Source organism: Sminthopsis crassicaudata, chromosome 2 (assembly GCF_048593235.1).
Source record: "Sminthopsis crassicaudata isolate SCR6 chromosome 2, ASM4859323v1, whole genome shotgun sequence".
Lineage (NCBI taxonomy): Eukaryota > Metazoa > Chordata > Mammalia > Dasyuromorphia > Dasyuridae > Sminthopsis > Sminthopsis crassicaudata.
The window spans coordinates 289876064-289896109 of record NC_133618.1 but is presented as its reverse complement, the minus strand read 5'-3'; the positions used below and the strand labels follow the sequence as shown (position 1 = coordinate 289896109).

The following is a 20046-nucleotide window of genomic DNA, read 5'->3' as shown; positions in this document are numbered from 1 at the left end:
ACAATGTGAGTTCTCAATTTTATATATATATATATATATATATATTTATATATATATTTATATCTATGGGGGTAGACAGAGGCAGGGGCGGAGTCAGAGTGCTAAGAGCAGGAACTCTGACTGGGTGGGGGGAGGCACTGGAGATGGGGAGAGGCATCTTGATAAGATATGGTATCTGATATCCTGATAGATTGGGATGGGGAGAGGCATTCTAAAATTCTAAAATATAACATCTTTTATTCTTATCAAATATTCTGATGATTAAGAGGGAGGGGTGGTTTTGCAGGATTCAACAGAACAATTGAGACAGAACAATTCAGGGAAACCAAGGCAGGATAATTTAGGGAAACTGAGTTAGGATAATTAGGGAAACTGAGTCAAAATGATAAAAGAGAACTATGGCACATTCCACACTTTTCTGAATATTCAAATCATTGAATTACCTTCCTCTAGATAGGTCTTAGCATCATAATTTTGACCAACCCTATCTAAAGTAAAAAAACCAAAATAAAACTAGATGCAAGGACTTATGGCAAGACAAGCCTCTCCCTGATAACCCCAGAGTTAATCAGCAATACAAAAGCTGCCTGTTGCTAGCATGTCCTCTGCAGTTGGGGCACCATCTCAGCCAGAGAATCCAGTTTGAGATGGACAGTTCACTTTGAGTTAGGTCTGTGGTCATTTGTGCACTTAACTCAGCCTCTGCTGAGTAGTAGTGCTTAGGACAGTCCTGCTGCCCATCCTAAGAGGGGCACTCTAAGTCTCTCAGGGACTCCAAAAAGGGAAAAAGTGGGGATTGGAGAAGCTCCACCTGTCCCCTCTCAGTAGAGCAGGAGCTGCCTGACACTAGGATCCAGATTTCTGAGCAGATTATGCAGTTAGACCAAGGCAGGCAATCCCTGAACTTTTGAAGGCCTGATACCAAAAAGCTGAAATACTAATTAAGGAACTGGAGTCACAGGAGTGGAAAACAGATCAGAGAGACTGCCAGTTCCAAAACAGTTGTCTGATTTCTGGTTGTTTCTAAAAATTAATCCCCCAAATTTGAGTCTGCCAGGGCAATTCCAACAGAATAAGGGATTTCAAAGTTAAAGGATAACCAGCAAATTATAGGCCAGTAAATTTAAGCAAGGAATAAAAACAAAAAGGACTGTTTATTTATTTTATCTTTTAGAAATGGGAATTTATTTATTTTATTATAGCTTTTTATTTTATTTTATTTTTTAATAGCTTTTTATTTATAAGATATGTGCATGGGCAATTTTTCAGCATTGACAATTGCAAAACCTTTTGTTCCAATTTTTCCCCTCCAAAAAGGACTGTTTAAAGGAAAATAGACCAGTTTTCCCAATTTCCTATCCCTTCTTCCCTTTTTTGTCTCACAGAAAGGAATTATCAAATAACCATTCCACATATAAATCCCAAGAGTAAATCAAAATTCCTATACATAACAGAATAGTACAGTAAGTTTTCTAAAAATCCCTCAAACATACAGCAATAGAACAATACAACACAGTTTTAACAGTTTCCATCCCAAATCTTAAACACACAGTAATAGATGATTCAATCAGGGTTCCCAAATTCCTCACGTCAGTCCAAAGTACACTAGGAGCAGGGACGATGGTCTCTCAAAAACTGCTTCAGGCTGGGTACTGTCGGAGACTCTCAGTTCATGCAGGGGATATGTGTGATATGGTATGCTGGCAATCAAAGCTGATCTACATCCCAGAAGCAAGTCAATAATCTATAATTTGACCAAAATCTAAAACAAAAAAACCACAAATCTAACAAATAAAGGTTAGAACAGTATGAGATTGAAAGACTGGTCCACAATGACTGCTACAAGATATGGAGAGGCCAAAATATATTAGCTAGCAGTTTTCTATGTGAAAAGATGCTTGTCTCACAGGGAAACGCTGTCAGCTATAGTCTCAAATAAATAGCAATCAGGTCTCACTATGCTAATTATCCTCTCATTATTTAGAAACTTAAAAAAAAAACACAAAAAAAACACTTGAATATCATAGACACAATATCCAGTAACAGATAGATGATCATGCTAAAATACTTATTTGCCCAAGTATTTAGAATATAATGATTACATATAACCAGATTGGAAACAGCAAGGTATGACATATAACCAGATTAGAAATAGCAAGGTATGACATAATTGAATTGCCTGAACAGTTTCTATTGACCATTGCTCTTATCATAGAAATCAGTCACAGGAGGAAAACATGTAGGGACACAACTATAACATAACATAAGCAGTTAAAACTCAGTTTTCGGCACATACAGGATAAAATAGCTTTAATTCATTTTAACTCCAGTTAATTGTCCCACTAACTATCAGAGGGTGGAGCTTTAAAACTCCCAAATGACATTAAGTATAAGCCCAAGAAATTTTACTTCCAATAACAAATCTCATTAACTGGATTTCAGATAAAACCTAAACAGATATTTATCATAACCTTATATTTATAACAGTAATGTCTCAGTAAGTTCACTTCTTTCACAAGTGAACATTATACATACAGATCATTTTGCTTTAAGATACCCAATACATGGACAAATATTCCAAATTGCATATTGTCCATAATAGAAAACATTTTCAAAAGGACAAAAAAGAAAAAAAAAAACTTATTTTCAGAGGCTCTTTAAATGACCTCAGGATGACCCAATAGAATAAATTAAAACTTAGATAGAATATCATAATGCCACATAAAAGAATCTAAGAGGTTCTTAAAAATATTAAACTTTTAGAAATACCATAACCTAATATTGATAACAATAAGAAATTTGTTTCAGTAAGTTTACAAATTATCTTTCATATTTAACAGAAACATTTTCATAAGGACAAAGAAAAGAAAAACCATTATTTTCAGAAGCCCTGTAAATGATGGGCATAATCTCAGGATATAATCAATTCAATCAATTAAATTTATACAGAATACCCACTTCCACATAAATGAATTTGAAAAATTCTTAAAAATATCAATTAAACTTTTAGAAATTATCCTACTAAATTATAGGTCACTTTTATAACCATATTTCTTAACCAAGGAAGCCATTATGCACTTAAACATTAAATAATTTTCTAAAGACAGATGGGATATCTTAGTAAAAATAAATTGCTTTCAGAAAACTTACAGTTCTAATAAACTTCTTAGAGCAGCTATAGACTTGAAAAATAAAAATAAAATATTCAGTTATTAACACCATGTAGATAGTTCCTTTAAACAATAGAAGCAATTAATGTTTGAACCAGCAAGGAGCTGCAATTTGTTAAAAAGCCCCCATACTTAATGGGGGAGGGGATTAGATCACCTGACAAGGCCCTTTTCCACGTGGTTGCCCTTCCCCCATTCCACCATGCTTCCCTACCCCAACTTCTCACAGCTTTTTTTAGGGTGCCAGTTTTCCCCAGGATTCAATCTGCCAGCTAAAGACAGGCCCCAGACTCATGGGATATCTCCTTTCCCATGGCAAATGACAAATTCTCTGGGGGTTTGTACCTTTTTGTTCCCTATTTCTGGAAAGCCATTTTCCTCTCTCTTCCTCCTGTTACACCATCTCCTCCTGTCCCATCTCTGTCTCTCTCCTCTCAAAGCCTACTTGCTCAGACCTTCTCCCATATACTTTAAACATTCCCAAACCAATACAATTAAACTATTAATTGCTTTTGCAAATCAATCTTTCTTGTCCTTTGTCTTTAAATCACTTTTTTAACTTTAAACTTCAAGATTCGCAAATAACTTTGGACCAAATATAAAAACTTAGACATATACCCATCATAGCTGACAAAGACAATTCTTGTCTTTTTTTTTTTTTTTTTTTTTTTTTTTAATAGCTTTTTATTTACAAGATATATGCATGGGTAATTTTACAGCATTGACAATTGCCAAGCCTTTTGTTCCAATTTTTCACTCCTTCCCCCAGATGGCAGGTTGACCAATACATGTGACATATATTAAAGTATAAATTAAATACAATATATGTATACATGTCCAAACAATTATTTTGATGTACAAAAAGAATCAGACTTTGAAACAGTGTATAATTAGGAAGGAAGGAAATAAAAAATGCAGGCAGACAGAAATAGAGGGATTGGGAATTCTATGTAGTGGTTCATAGTTATCTCCCAGAGTTCTTTCGCTGGGTGTAACTGGTTCAATTCATTAGTGCTCTATTGGAACTGATTTGATTCATCTCATTGTTGAAGAGGGCCTTGTCCATCAGAATTGATCATCATATAATATTGTTGTTGAAGTATATAGTGATCTCCTGGTCTTGCTCATTTCATTCAGCATCAGTTCATGTAAGTCTCTCCAGGCCTTTCTGAAATCATCCTGCTGGTCATTTCTTGCAGAACAGTAATATTCCATAACATTCATATACCACAATATTCAGCCATTCTCCAATTGATGAGCATCCACTCAGTTTCCAGTTTCTGGCCACTACAAAGAGGGCTGCCACAAACATTTTTGCACATACAGGTCCCTTTCCCTTCTTTAATCTCTTTGGGATATAAGCCCAGTAGTAACACTGCTAGATCAAAGGGTATGCACAGTTTGATATCTTTTTGAGCATAGTTCCAAATCATTCTCCAGAATGGCTGGATGTATTCACAATTCCACCAACAATGTATCAGTGTCCCTGTTTTCCCACATCCCTTCCAACATTCTGCGTTATTTTTCCCTGTCATTCTAGCCAATCTGACAGGTGTGTAGTGGTACCTCAGAGTTGTCTTAATTTGAATTTCTCTGATTAATAATAACTTGGAGCATCTTTTCATATGGCTAGAAATAGTTTCAATTTCTTCATCTGAGAATTGTCTGTTCATATCCTTTGACCATTTATCAATTGGAGATGGCTTGATTTCTTATAAATTAGAGTCAATTCTCTATATATTTTGGAAATGAGGCCTTTATCAGAACCTTTGACTGTAAAAATGTTTTCCCAGTTTATTGCTTCCCTTCTAATCTTAGCTGCATTAGTTTTGTTTGTATAAAACCTTTTCAATTTGATATAATCAAAATTTTCTATTTTGTGATCAATAATGATCTCTAGTTCTTCTTTGGTTATAAATTCCTTTCTCTTCCACAGGTTTGAGAGGTAAACTATCTTATGTTCTTCTAATTTGTTTATAATCTCATTCTTTATTCCTAGGTCATGAACCCATTTTGACCTTATCTTGGTGTATGGTGTTAAGTGTGGGTCCATGTCTAGTTTCTGCCATACTAATTTTCAATTTTCCCAGCAGTTTTTGTCAAATAGTGAGTTCTTATCCCAAAAGCTGGGGTCTTTATGTTTGTCAAACACCAGGTTATTAAAGTTATTGACTCTTTTGTCCTTTGAACCTAACCTATTCCACTGAGCCACCAGTCTATTTCTTTAGCTGACAAATTTTTAAGGCATTACTCATAGTTTACAAATTACCCAATACTTCTAGAAAGCAACATACCATCTAAGTAGGGAGATACAAATATGACCTCCCCTAAGGTAAGCTACTGGCATTTTGTTTTAATAACCTACATTTTAACTTAAAATCCAATCAAATACAGCTTTAAATTCCTAATAATATAAAACTGCTTTTGCTATCATATTTCAAACAATGAATTTCAGTAAACAGCATAGTTTCTTTCTCTCCCTCTGGACCCAATGGATTTTTTTTTCCCCCTGAGGCTGGGGTTAAGTGACTTGCCCAGGGTCACTCAGCTAGGAAGTGTTAAGTGTGTGAGACTAGATTTGAACTCGGGTCCTCCTGAATTCAAGGTTGGTACTCTATCCACTGTGCCACTAGCTGCTCCCCAATGGACTTTTTCTAAGCTCCAAGCCTTCAGAAAAGTCAGACTCTTCTCTCTCTTTCTCTCTCCTCTTTTTAGTAATGAAGGTTTCAGTATTCAAATAAATTCCAAGATCTTAAAACAAATCTAGCATGCACAGGTAATAGTAAAATTATTTCCCACAATTTCAGAATCATCCTAAAATTCCTAATCAAATGTTTTCTCCTGCTTGAGTTTCAGTCAGATAAAATTTTATTGTCCTTTACTCTAGCAGGCTTTGAAAACCTGTTCCAAAGCAAAAAACTGTCAGCCAGTTTAAAATACTTACAAATTAGTGCAACAAGTTAAAAGTTTCAAATCACAAATAAATTTTATACTAAGTACAGTTGCAACATTGAAATAACCAATTCCCAAATTTTTTAATCGTTGTTCTTAAACCTTCAGCAGCGCTTTTTTACAGACAGATAAGTTATACAGAACATCAAACACAAATCACACAGACTGCACAGTTACAATATTCAACAAAACATTTAACACATGTAACCAGAGAGTGCCCAAAAAGGCGCTCAAAATGAGATCAGGCCAGATGTGTCTTAGAAAACACCCAAACCAAAGGGCATCATCCAGCATACCCTTCTCAGAATTTAATGCCTGCAGCATTTTATTATTCTGAGAATCCAGATGCTAGCACAGAGAGACAGACAGATAAACAGATCAGATTGTGTCCCAAAACATCTAGACTTACTCTCCCATGGCCAAAATAGAGTGTCCACCATCGGGCTTCAGGCACAGGCTCTCTTTCCCATAGACTCTGGAAAACAAATCCAGAGGGCCAACCTCTCCAGACCAAGAACCCAAATCTCCAACCACCCTGAGTCCCAAGGCAGATACCCGAAGGTCTCTATTCTCTAATCCTGCTCTCATTTTCTAATATCTCGGTGGGAAGCCTCCAAAATGTAATGCAGAAGAAACTGAGGCAAGATAGAGATTAGAGAGTATTTAATATTTTATTTGAAATGGAGAAGTTTACTGAGACCAAATGTATCCATGGTTTGGTCCCAGGGCTGAATGAGACTATGGTCTCCAAGAATCCAGCAAACAATGAGAGTTTTCAATGACATATATATATACACACACACACACACACACACACACACACACACACACACACACACACACACATGGCTCAGATACAAGGGGTAGTCCGAGGCAGGGGCGGAGTCAAAGTGTTAAGACCTGGAATGGGACTCTGATAGGGTGGGGGAGGCATCTTGATAAGACAATATCTGATATTCTGATAGATTGGGATGGGGAGAGGCATTCTGATATTCTAAAATATAAGATTTTTTATCCTTATCAAATATTCTGATGATTAAGAGGGAGAGGTGGTTTTGCAGGATTGAGCAGAACAACTGAGGCAGAACAATTCAGGGAAACCAAGGCAGGACAATATAGGGAAACTGAGTCAGATAATTAGGGGAAACTGAGTCAGGATAATAAAAGAGAACTGGTAGGCCCCAGTTTGAGATATCCTTCTAATACAAGATGGTATGTCTGACTTGCTACAGGTACCTGGATGAGTAGGTGGTAATAAAAGTTACTAAAGTTCTGGGAAGAACTTTGGATTTGGAGACTTGGGTTCAGATCTTTATTTGATACATTCTAGTTGTGGGACTGTGAATCAGTTAACTTGTATTTTTAGTGTTTTGGAAAATGGTGGGAAGGAGAGAATGCTGATGGTGATGATTACACTGCAGAGAAAAATGATTTGTTAACTACAATGTGTTATATAATTATGTGTTATATAATTATGAGCTATTATAAATGTGGATTCTGCTGAAATCCTTCTTTAATCCCAGAACTATTTGTATCTGCCTTTCTCTAACTTCTTTTCCATTGACTCTGGTTAAAGCCAGGCTTTAGTTTAAAGTCCAGTGAATGGTATTTTGGAGAAACAGCCTAGCAATTGCTTCAAATGAGACTGTGTTTACCATTTGTTATGGAAACAGCCCAGGTCCTTCCTTTTTCTATAATAGTACATAGTGCATATCCCTTTTAATCATTTCTTTGGGAATTCTAAAAGAAGTATTAAAATTTTATGAAGCTTGTGACACAATAGATAGGCTGAAAGACTTAGAGAAGGAAATCCATTTGTGCATGGTAGACCCATTGGAAAAACTCTTTCTTCTTCTTTAATTCATTATTCCCTCTAATGAATGTGTTTAAGAATAGTTTTTCTACTAAGATCATTGGCATGCATTCTGTGTCAAAAGCTTATTTTAGTGCTTGCTTATATTTTCCCTTTCCTCTCTTCCTCTTGTTTTCCTTTTTTTTTTTTTTTTTTTTTTTCCCATTTGCAGATTGGAATGAACTAACTTCATTAATCTGATTTCTGTCTCTGTGTCTCTCTCTCTCCATCCTCATTAATAAAAGTCTCTTACAAAACTATTTTTTGGTCCAAAAATTTGTCAGTACTGGGTTTTCATTATTGTTGCTTCAGGCTTTCTTTCCCATTTTTGAAGAAGATTTAGTAAGTGAAGAACTTTGTATTTTCCAATTTTATATGTGAGAGTTTTATAAATATGAAATTCCATCTGTAAAATCACCAGAATTTATTGCTATTTAGTTATTAAGAATCAATACTTTTTTCTTTATTAAGAATGTATTTTACCAAATATATGCAAAGATACTATAAATTCTGTTCTTTATGATAATGCATATCATGTGTTTTTGTTAACTTCAGTCATACTGAAATTCTTTGGTGAAACATGGCAAATTCACTGAAAAAAATCACTGTAATGTTTGGATTCTTTAAAGTAGCATCTAAAAGGTGTCTATATTAAAGCATTTAAATTAACACCTCCACCCCAAGGGGGGGGGAATTTAAAAGGCTCTTACTTTAATGCCTGTGTGTTGCTTTTGACTAATTTGGAATTTGATTATATAGCAGCAAGTCAACAAAACTTGAGATAAAGGAAGATGACAGTCCTTTCCCTCAAGAAAATTGCCTTGTATTGGTTAAAGTGGGTCAAATCATATGTAGTTCAGTTCTTTTCAACAAACATTAATTATCTACTCTGTATGAGATTCCATAGCCCACACAGGATTGGTTAGTTTTAGCTCAACAGGGTTAACTGAAATGTAGACAATATTATGAAAAGGGAACAATATTAAAGAAGATTGGAAAAAAGAACTAGAGCCAGATTAGGAAGAAGTTTATATTTGAAGTTGCAAACTGTACATAATAGAACACAGTAGGATATTCTTGGAGTGTATGGACCTGATCAGACTAGTATTTGAGGAAGATTATTTTGATAGATTGAAGAAGAGGCTAGAACCTAGGAGTCCAAATAGAGAACATATAAAAAGGGAAGAGAGCCCACAGTTTAGAAGCATGGGGGACATTCACTATTAAGGGATAGGATATGGTTCAAATTAGCCAAGAAAATTGAGGAGCTAGTAATTTCATTTAGATTTGAAGTCAGAAATGAGATTGTAAATTGTTGAGTGCTGAGGTGGAGGCTTGTGTGTCTGGCACATAGTACAATAGTATGTAAATGTTACCTATTATTACTTAATCTATTTTCCTCGATTTCTTTTTTCTTAAAATGGAAATAATAATAACCCTAGGGTTGTTGTGAGGATTAAATGACATACTTTTTTTTTTTTTTTTTTTTGATAAAGTGTTTAATTTAGCACAGTGTCTGGCAATTTATGTGTTAGCTACTATTATTAATAATGGAATTTCTAAATGTCTGCTCTGCACCCATATCCCATACTTTTCCCTTTATTCTTGATCTCCCACAGATAGCACTAGACTGTGCCATGCATTTTTACATATAGAAAGCATGTAAGAGGAATATAAGATGAAAAAATGACCTAGTCCTTTATGAAATAATTGACAAAACATAGGGTCTTTCATTTATAGACATATAAGTAGGATTCAAAGTAAATGTTAACAAGTAGAAAGCAAAGAGCTAGGCAAAATGATTTAGAAATAAAGCAAGGCTCCTGAATTTCACCTCTAAAAATATCTATCCCTAGTTCAGAATCGTTAGAGCTTTGAAGATACTATCACATTGGATAAAACTCAAACCAAATGGGTTGGGTCTTTAAGGAAAAAAAAAGGCTAATGATATACAAAAAGACTTTTAAAACTTATTATTACTATAGAATTGTAACACTATATATTAATATGTAGCTTCTATTCATTTTTCCAGATTTTCCCCTCCCTCCCTCTACTCCCTCTCCTAGATGACAGGCAATCTCATATATTTTACATGTGTTACAGTATAACCTAGATATAATATATGTGTGTAAATCCAATTTTCTTGTTGCACATTAAGTATTGGATTCCGAAGGTATAAGTAGCCTGGGTAGATAGACAGTAGTGCTAACAGTTTACATTCACTTCCCAGTGTTCCTTCTCTGGGTGTAGCTGTTTCTGTCCATCATTGATCAGCTGGAAGTGAGTTGGATCTTCTTTATGTTGAAGATATCCACTTCCATCAGAATACTTCTTCATACAGTATTGTTCTTGAAGTGTATAGTGATCTTCTGGTTCTGCTCATTTCATTCAGCATCAGTTCATTCAAGTTTCTCCAAGCCTTTCTGAATTCATCCTGCTGGTCATTTCTTATAGAGCAATATTATTCATAGCCTTCATATACCATAATTTACCCAACCATTCTCCAATTGATGACATCCATTCATCTTCCAGTTTCTAGCCACTACAAAAAGAGCTGCCACAAACATTTTGGCACATATAAGTCCCTTTCTCATCTTTAGTATTTCTTGGGGATATAAGCCCAGTAGTAGCACTGCTGGATCAAAGGGTATGCACAGTTGGATAACTTTTTGGGCATAGTTCCAAATTGCTCTCCAGAATGGTTGGATTCTTTCACAACTCCACCAACAATGTATCAGCATCCCAGTTTTTCCACAGCCTCTCCAACAATCATCATTTTTTCCTGTCATCTTAGCCAATCTGACAGGTGTGTAGTGGTATCTCAGAGTTGTCTCAATTTGCATTTCTCTGATCAGTAGTGATTTGGAACACTCTTTCATATGAGTGGATATAATTTCAATTTCATTATCTGAGAATTGTCTGTTCATATCCTTTGACCATTTATCAATTGGAGAATGGTTTGATTTCTTATAAATTAGGACCAATTCTCTATATATTTTGGAAATGAGACCTTTATCAGAACCTTTAACTATAAAAATAGTTTCCCAATTTGTTACTTCCCTTCTAATCTTGTTTGAATTAGTATTGTTTGTACAGAAACTTTTTAGTTTGATGTAATCAAAATCTTCTATTTTGTGATCAATAATGATCTCTAGTTCTTCTCTAGTCATAAATTCCTTCCTCCTCCAAAGGTCTGAGAGGTAGACTATCCTCTGTTCCTCTAATCTATTTATGATCTCATTCTTTATGCCTAAATCATGGACCCATTTTGATCTTATCTTGGTATATGGTGTTAAGTGTGGGTCCATATCTAATTTCTGGCATACTAATTTCCAGTTTTCCCAACAGTTTTTTCCAAATAATGAATTTTTTTCCCTAATGTTGGTATCTTTGGGTCTGTCAAAGATTAGATTGCTATAGGTGTACCTTTTTTTGTCCTTTGTATCTAATCTGTTCCACTGATCGACCAGTCTATTTCTTAGCCAATACCAAATGGTTCTGGTGACTGCTGCTATATAATATAGTTTTAGATCAAGTATACCTAGCCCACCTTTTTTTTCATTAATTTTTTTTCATTAATTCCCTTGAAATTCTCGACCTTTTATTTTTCCATATGTTGTTATTTTTTCTAGGTTAGCTTCTAGGTGTTGAAGTGGATAGGGTGCTGGGCCTTCAGTCAGGAAGATCTGAGTTCAAGTGTAATCTCATACAGTTAGCTATTTGATGCTGGGCAATTCCCTTCCTGTTTTGTTTCAGTTTCCTTATCTGTAAAAAGATCTGGAGAAGGAAATGGCAAACCACTCCAGTATCTTTGCCAAGAAAATCCCAAAGTGGGTCAGAGGGTATTGGATACAACTGAAGAACAGTAATATTAACCTATTATATATAATATTTAAATACATGTATAATAGGGACAGCTAGTTGGCGCAGTGGATAGAGCACCAGCCCTGAATTCAGGAGGACCCAAGTTCAAATCTGGTCTCAGACACTTGACACTTCCTAGCTGTGTGACCCTGGGCAAGTCACTTAACCCCAGCCTCAGGGAGGGAGAAATACATGTATAATATATATTAGTATATAAATGATATTGTGTAATTATCATACTTATATTAGTAGTACTTAACTGTCATTGTTATTATGAGTACAAAATGGTAATTATAAATGCTTGAGAAGACTTTAAAAAGCTACATACACACACTAGTTCTTGTTGCTGTTTTTATTTTGTCCTAGTGATGGGTATTGGTTATGGTTGCCTTAGATGCTATTCCTTGCCTCTCATTTTTTGGCTCTAGGAATATAATTGAGGAGTCAATACCTAACAGCATTTTGATCTGGGAAGTCTGACGGGAAAGGGTGTGGGTGTGTGTGTGTGTGTGTGTGTGTGTGTGTGTGTGTGTGTGTGTGTGTGTGTGTGTGTGTGCGTGTGTGTGTGTGTGTGCGGAGGGGTGCAGCCATCAGGCATTTTACTGACTCACGTGTATGAATTTCTTTTTCCATAGCAGTGGGGAATCAAGATGCTCTTGTGATCTTATTGGAGAGAAGATATAAAAACACTCTTGACTGAACTGCAACTTCCTGACAAATATTCTCCACTACTTAATCACCACCTTTTATATGACAGGTTACAGTTTAAGTAAGCCTAGCTTTTCCTATTCACAACAACCTTATAAAATAGTTGCTGTTATTCTTACTTTTTACAAATGAAGAAATTGAGCTAGTAAATATCTGATCCTCTTGGCTCTGAGTCCTGCATTCTTTCTACTGTGCCATCTAGCTTCCTCTCAAATGAAAGTGTTTTTCCTTTTAGGAATATATTGATGCTCACCCGGAGACCATTATCTTGGACCCCCTCCCTGCCATTAGGACCCTTCTAGATCGATCCAAGTCTTATGAACTTATTCGAAAGATTGAAGCCTACATGAAAGGTAAGCTTCTCCCTGGTGGGACAATCATGTGACAAACCTGATCTTCTTTGGGAGCTTACAGGCACAGCTGACTGAAAATTAATTGGGTGACTGTTTAGTTTGGCCAGGAAAAATGTCTTCTGGGGCTTAAATAGGCAAGGTTTAGTAATAAGAGCAGTAAGCTGCTCTTTTTGTGTCAATAAAATGGAGCCTTGGATGATTTAATAAATGTTGGGAGGTTCTTAATGGTATCGGATTACCCATAGAGAGGTAGGCAATGAAATTGAAAATTTGTAATAGCCATATCAACTGGTCATGTTACATAACAAGGTAAAAAGAAAGAAAAAGGCAAGGAAGAAGTCAAGGTGCCTTTGAGGAAAGACATCAAGACGTGTAAACTAAGGCCTTCATAAGTGGTAGACATTTCCTTTCCCCGGTGCTTACCCATCCAAAGAATCTTGGTACTGAGTGTTTATGACTTATCCAGTTCAATTTTGTTGGAATTATTTTCCTCTGGGATATATATATATATATATATATATATATATATATATATATATATATATATCAGTTTGTCTTTCTGAGAAATATTTCTGGTGATATTTGAATTACATTTCTTCTATACTGAATAAGGCTACACAATAAGGGCTCTGGTTCAGGATAAAGTAAATACATATCTTTGAGTCTTAGTAATTTCTGTCTTGTTTATAGCACAACAGGTATCAGAGGGATGTTGGCATCCTCACGTGGAATTCCCTATTGAGTTTGTTTTTTGTCTTGATTTTGGACTAGGATCCCTGAGTCTGTTTTGACCACAAGGGGAATGTGATGATAGAATATGGATAGTCCAGTGTAACCCTGTCCTGGATCTTGGTATAACAACTCTACAGTATGTGCCCTGCTGAGAGTGGGTCAAGGTGCCTCTTCTTTACTCTTTGGGATGACATTTATTTTATTAAGTGATTAGCTGCATTGTGTTGGAAAGAGCCAGACCTCTCTTGTTTGGAATTTCTCTATTCCTTTGATAGAGAGGTTATGTGATATTGATGAGAACTAGATAAGCCTAAATGAAATTAGGCTTAATTGAGGTCTAGTGGCAGGTTTGGGGAACAGGGAGTCAAATAGAGCTCCCCTGCAACCCCTTTGGATTTGGCACAAAAATACAGAGTTAAATGAGGTCTAGTAGCGGCGCAAGATTCCTCTGTAAAGGAATTTACAGACCCAAAAACCTAGATTGATAAAAGAGGTTTATTATGGGGTTTTGGAAGTAAGGTTAAAAGGTAGGAAGACACCAAAGCCAGGGTGGTTCCACTGGGCAGAAATCCTTGACAGGGCTGGCAGAAGGATGCCATGTTTGGGACCTCTGCAAAGAGTGGACTCCAGTTTTACCCTTTTTATAATAGGAGGGCTTTTGATAATCTGAAGGGGCTCAAAGATGGAGCCCCAAGTTGGCTTCCTGCTTGAGTTTCAGCCAGGGTTAGAATTTGAATAGAATTCCATGGTTTTTTAGATAAGGATGAAACTGTGCTTGGGGTGGGGTCCGTTCCCTGAGGCAGAGTCCAAGGAGGTTTTAAGAGTTTTGGGGTTTCCTCATCAATATCTTTGAAAGAATCCTGAGACCAGTTGTCAGGAGACTCAAGTTGTAAGCATGGCCATTCAGTTGGAATACAGTGAGCTGCTTGGATGGGTGATTTTGCTCTTCGATTTATAAAAGAAAGTAATTAGATTAGATGATTTCTGTGGTTCTTATTCCACTGAGATTCCATGCTTTTGTGGTATAGTTTTGTGCTTCCCTCAGAGAGGGAGATAGGACAAATCACATAGCAGCAGTATCATAGAGTATTATGGCTGATAGGGAGGTGTCCTGGAAATCATTTATTTCTTTGACAGATGGGCAGTCAGAAGCCCATAAATGTCATATAGCTATTAAATAAATTAAAAAATAAAAAAAAGTAGGATCTACATCCAGATTTTCTGCTGGTAGGTCTTGTGCCTTTTCTGCTATGCAAAAAAGTCCCTTTTATAAGGGACTATTTTATAATGAAGGCCTTTTATTGGGTAACTAAACTACCTTAAAGATAACTAGGAACTGTCTTTCTTAAAAAATTTTGCTGTATATTTTATTGTGTTATAGTGTGTTTCTAGTGCCTTATGAAGGGATTCCAGAACATTACCATTTCCCCATAATAATAACTAACAGTTAATTATAAAGCACCGATTTTGTGCCAGGCCCTATGCTAAGTGCTTTATAAGTGTAACCTTATTTGTTCTTTATAACAACTCTGAGAGTTAGATGCTATTATTATCCTCATTTATTTCTTCTACTGTTGCTACTAATACCCACTCCCACCCCACCCCTCATATTTATATAGTGCCTAGTATGTGCCAGCCACAGTTCTAAGTGATTTTCAAATATCTTAATTGATAATTACAAAAACCATGAGAAATAGATGTTATTGTTCCCATTTTATAAATGAGAAAACTGCGGCAAATAAGTCACTCTTGTTCAGGGATACATGTAAGTATCTAAGGCTGGAATTGAATGCAAACTCAGCTTTCCATTAAACTCATGATATTCTAATTGCCCTAATATATTGGAAGTCATTCTTAACATCACCTAGAGATGATAGTATGGGAAGCAGAGCCAGGAGGTAAGAATTTAGATAGGGCAAGTTCAGGGTTATGGTTAAGGTTAGGGTTTATGTTAGAGTATTAAGGTTAGGTTAGAGTTAGTTTATAGTTTATACTTAAAATTAGCTTTTATGCTATAGTAAGAGAATTAGAATGAAAGGGGAGATTGGCTTCTGAGGCAATTATGGTTAGGATTATCTTTAGTATAAGGCTGTGGGTAAAGTAAGGTTTAATGTGTGGGTAAGGTTAAGGTTGGAGTTTAAGGTGAATATTAGGGAAGGAAAGAAGGAAGGAAGGAAGGAAGGAAGGAAGGAAGGAAGGAAGTTATAATTTGTCCCAGGGAAATGTTAACAATGTAGAGAGTCTAGCCTTCAAAAAAGCCAGGACTGTGTCTTACTCTATAGCTAGAAATAGAAAGAGAATGTCCCATTTCACTATAAGAAAATAGAAGGTTAATAGGGATATCCCTATTAACAGTTCGTAGATTCAGGAAGGAGTCTGTCTTTCCCTTCTTCATTTGGTAGTATTTGATAATTTTATTTTGAGTCAGAAGACCTAGGCTTGAATATTGACTTTTCCAGTTGCTACCTTTGTGACCTTGAGCGTATCACTCACCTGAAACTGTACTGTATCGTATATCTCATAGTATTGACTTTGAGGATCAGAAGAAAGAATGTAAAGTATTATGGCATAAATAACCTTGACTCTGTAGTTAGAAGGCCTGGGCTCAGATCATGCTTCTAGCTCTATGATCTTGTATTCTCCATGAACCTCTGCTTCTTGTAGCTCTAAACCCTTTGATCCTTCCAACCATGTAAATCTCAGTAGTTGTTATTGATGTTATTATTGATTCAGTTGTTTGGATAGAAATTAGGACAAGGGATCTTTTTTTTTTTTTTAATAAAGTCTCCCTGTTTACCCATGTAGTTTCTTTGTTTATGCTAAAAATATCAGAACATCAGATTTGGATTAACATAATTTAGATTCAGATCTTAGGCCTTTCATTTTATAGATGGTTTAATCACCCTATGCCTCAGTTCCCTCATTTCTGAAATGATTACAGGGTGCTTGTGAGGAAAGTATAAAAGCCTTCACAAGTGTGAGCTGTTTCCTCAAACATAAAATCGGTTAAAACTTTTAAAAATTGTCTCCTCATGAGAGAATAAATTGTTAGTAGATGCTGATTATGTGCCTAGCACTATGCTTTACAAATATGTACACCTTTGATATTCACAATAAGCCTGAGAGGTGCTATTATTATCCTAATTTTACAGTTTAGTAACTGAGGCAAGAAGGTTAAGTGACATACCCAAGATTCTCACAGTTAGTGGGTGTCTGAAGCTGGATTTGAACTTCCATGCTTCTGAATACAGGCCCAATGCTACATCTGCTGTGCTTTAGCTGCTCCTTATGATTAAGTGTTGTAAGCCTTGGAGAAAGAGCAGAGACACTATCCCCTTTTTTTCTTTGTTTGGCTTCTATGTGGTAGAAGCAGCTTCTACTACTAATTTGGTTGGGACCTGTGGCAAGGTCCTTGATGCAAACATTGATTAGTTTTGCCTACAAACACAATAAAACCATCCTAAGGCTCCTCTGGTTTTTTGGATCAAGGCTCAAATCCTTAACAAAGCTTCCTAATTGATGAGTCTCCTCAGGCTTAATGAACTTGACACTTCCCATGTGGAGCCTACCATTGTAGCACGTGTGGAAATGGAGGGAGCTGTATCCCAAAGGACTTGTTTTGTAGTGTTGCTCAATTTCCTTGAGGAGTTATTGACTAAATTTCCTTTTGTTACAGGTTATATTGTCTATAAATGTCTCATTTCACGCCAGTCCTGAGTCTTAACTGTTGGACTTATTGGAAAACAGATTTGACCCTAAATACAGATTGGGGTGGGGAAAACGACAGGGAATAGTAGACTGAAAGTCACCTGCTGCATATGGTTTTATTGGAGCTATCAAAACCAAAATACTTTCTTCACACTATTCTTTTCTTTTGATAATGAATTGTCCCTAAATATAGAGACATTTGCAACTAATGATAGTTGGTTTGATTTCCCTGCAATCCCTCCCCTCCCCTCCAGGGAGAATAGCTCCTGTTGGTATTAAAAGCACTTGATTTTTTTCTACAGCCTGGGTGTTTGCTAAGAAATACTTGTTAACTAGACTATAAGAACTGAATTGGTTCCATGCCAAGAGGAAATGTTCTGAGGGCTCGCCATTAATATGCCTTATATTCTTGTTTTCATGTTCACATTTAGATCCTTGGATTTGTATTATTTAAGAAGGAAAGTCAAAGGTCATGATTTCCTGGAGCTTTCTTATGCTGGGTTGAGTTGTTAAAACTGGTTATTTGTTTTCAGAAACCCTTGTCTTGATTCTGGAAACCATTTAAATATCAGGTTTTACATATAATACCTTTTAATATTTGTCAGAGCAGACTTGAGAATCATTTCCTTATTTAAAAATTACTTACATGAAAAATTGCTTTATCCAAATTTTAACATTCTGCATTGTACACAGTCTCATTCCATGGTTCTATCATTCATTTTCATGGGTACAGATGAGGAGTAAATGGGCAAAAAGGATCCCTGATGGTTGATAATAAATCACTGTATAACCAATGATGAATTTTCATTCAGTATAGATTTTCTTTATTCACCTAGACATAGATTGGTCCATATTACATAGGAGCTTGTTTGCTTTTCTTTCACCAGGTCTTCCCTGGAAGGCCTTCTTGCTTCAGTTTTTTTAGACAAGCATCTTATATTAGGACTTCTTAAACTTTTTTGAATAGCAATCCCTTTTCAGTCAAGAAATTTTAACATGATATATAGGTGTACAAATCAAACATTTACTGATAATAAATCATGAACTAATTTATTTTAAAATAATTCTTTGACGTACATAAGATCTTATCATTTATTAAAGATGAAAACAAACTTGCATGCTAATGAGATGGATATGGTTGTTTATTTTTACGTAAAGAATTAAATCTTGGCACAATATTTATTACCTTTTACTGTTAGTCAAATTTTTCCCAGCCCCCACATTCAGTTACATGACTTTAATTAAAGAAATTTTGTCTTATATAGTACTGAATCAACAGTGAAATAATTGTAGACTCTCCGAACTTAGAGCTGGAAGGGGTACTAGAGCACATCTTTTCCAGGAATTCTTATCCTTGATTTGAGTAATCTCTTCTTTTAACAGTATATTTGGTACCTAAGGCCACTTCTGAGAGTAATGTTTTTTAAACACAAAAAATAAAATCTATAAGATTGCGAAGGAAATAGTGATATTAAGGTACCATCTGTAAACAGCAAGACTGAATACATGTGACCTAGTGACCAAGTACTGCTAATTATATAAATTATATTTTGAGATATCTGTAATAACTGTAACGTGATAGATAAGCAAATGTGATTTTGATGGATGTGAAAAATCATAGGTATTGTACTTTGTTATGTATATTTAATTAAAGGAAACACTAAATTTCACTTAAGAGTTTTATGATGCAATATTTTTCCCCCACCCCAAGTTCATGGAACTCCTGAATCTGTCCATGGAGTCCTTGGCCCATGAAAACTTCAGATCTAATCTAAATTCTGCAGAGAAAGAAACTGGAGCTTCAAGTGGTAAAATGACTTGCCAAAATACATTTAAGATTCAAAATCAGATCTTCAGGCTCCAAATCTATTCCTCTTTCTACTATAGCAGCTATCATCTTTTGTCCATACTTAACTTTGGTCAGAGGTCATGATAGGGATAATAGGAAATAGGTATTTATTAAGTGCCTAATATGTGCTAATTGCTTCACAGATAATAGTATCATCTCCATTTTACAGTTGAGTAAACTGACAGAAATTAGGTGGCTTAACCCCTATAAATATCATTTGAGGTTACATTTGAAGTTGGGTCTTCTAGGCCCAGCACCATCTCTGCATCCATTAGAAGCCTTTTGCCTCTTCCTATTTCAAAATCCATTTGGACAACCACCTTGACAACATACCAGACACTGTGCTAATCCCAAAACTTTGGGGATACAACAAAAGGTAGAAAATAGTTCTACTTTTCAAGGAACTCACAGTCTGATTAGCGAGACAATATGCAAACAACTATGAACAAGAAGATATAAATCTTTATGTAGATATAAATAAATTGGGGATACTTGGGGGTCAAGCTAGGTTGTACAATGGTTAGAACACTGGACCTACAATCAAAAGACCCAGGTCACCTCTTTTCTCAAATGCTTGCACTAGTTGTTTACCTGTAGATAAATCACGTAACCTCTCTCTAACTTAGTTTACTAATAACAGTGCCTAACTCAGTGTTGTTATGAGGATCAAATGAAATTATATTTGTAAAGAATTAGCACAGTGCTTGGCAGATAGTAGATACTATATACATATTAGAGATGGTGGTGGTGGTGGAGGTACTAAGATTTAGAAAACATGAAAAAGGCTTCTTTTAGAAGGTGGGATTTTAGCTGAGACTTTCAGAAGAGAGGTTTCACGTAGAAGGAGATGTTTGAACC

General features: G+C 35.7%; 1 protein-coding gene across 2 annotated transcripts in view; it reads left to right on the top strand.

The window, feature by feature from the left end:
* The window catches only part of ITPK1 (inositol-tetrakisphosphate 1-kinase), a 333492-nt gene that overhangs the window by 215223 nt on the left and 98223 nt on the right, over positions 1-20046 (top strand). For both annotated transcript variants that reach the window (XM_074289657.1, XM_074289658.1), the window contains one exon: positions 12782-12899. In XM_074289657.1, coding sequence (XP_074145758.1) covers positions 12782-12899 — 118 coding nt within the window. The remainder of the gene's footprint in view (positions 1-12781; positions 12900-20046) is intronic.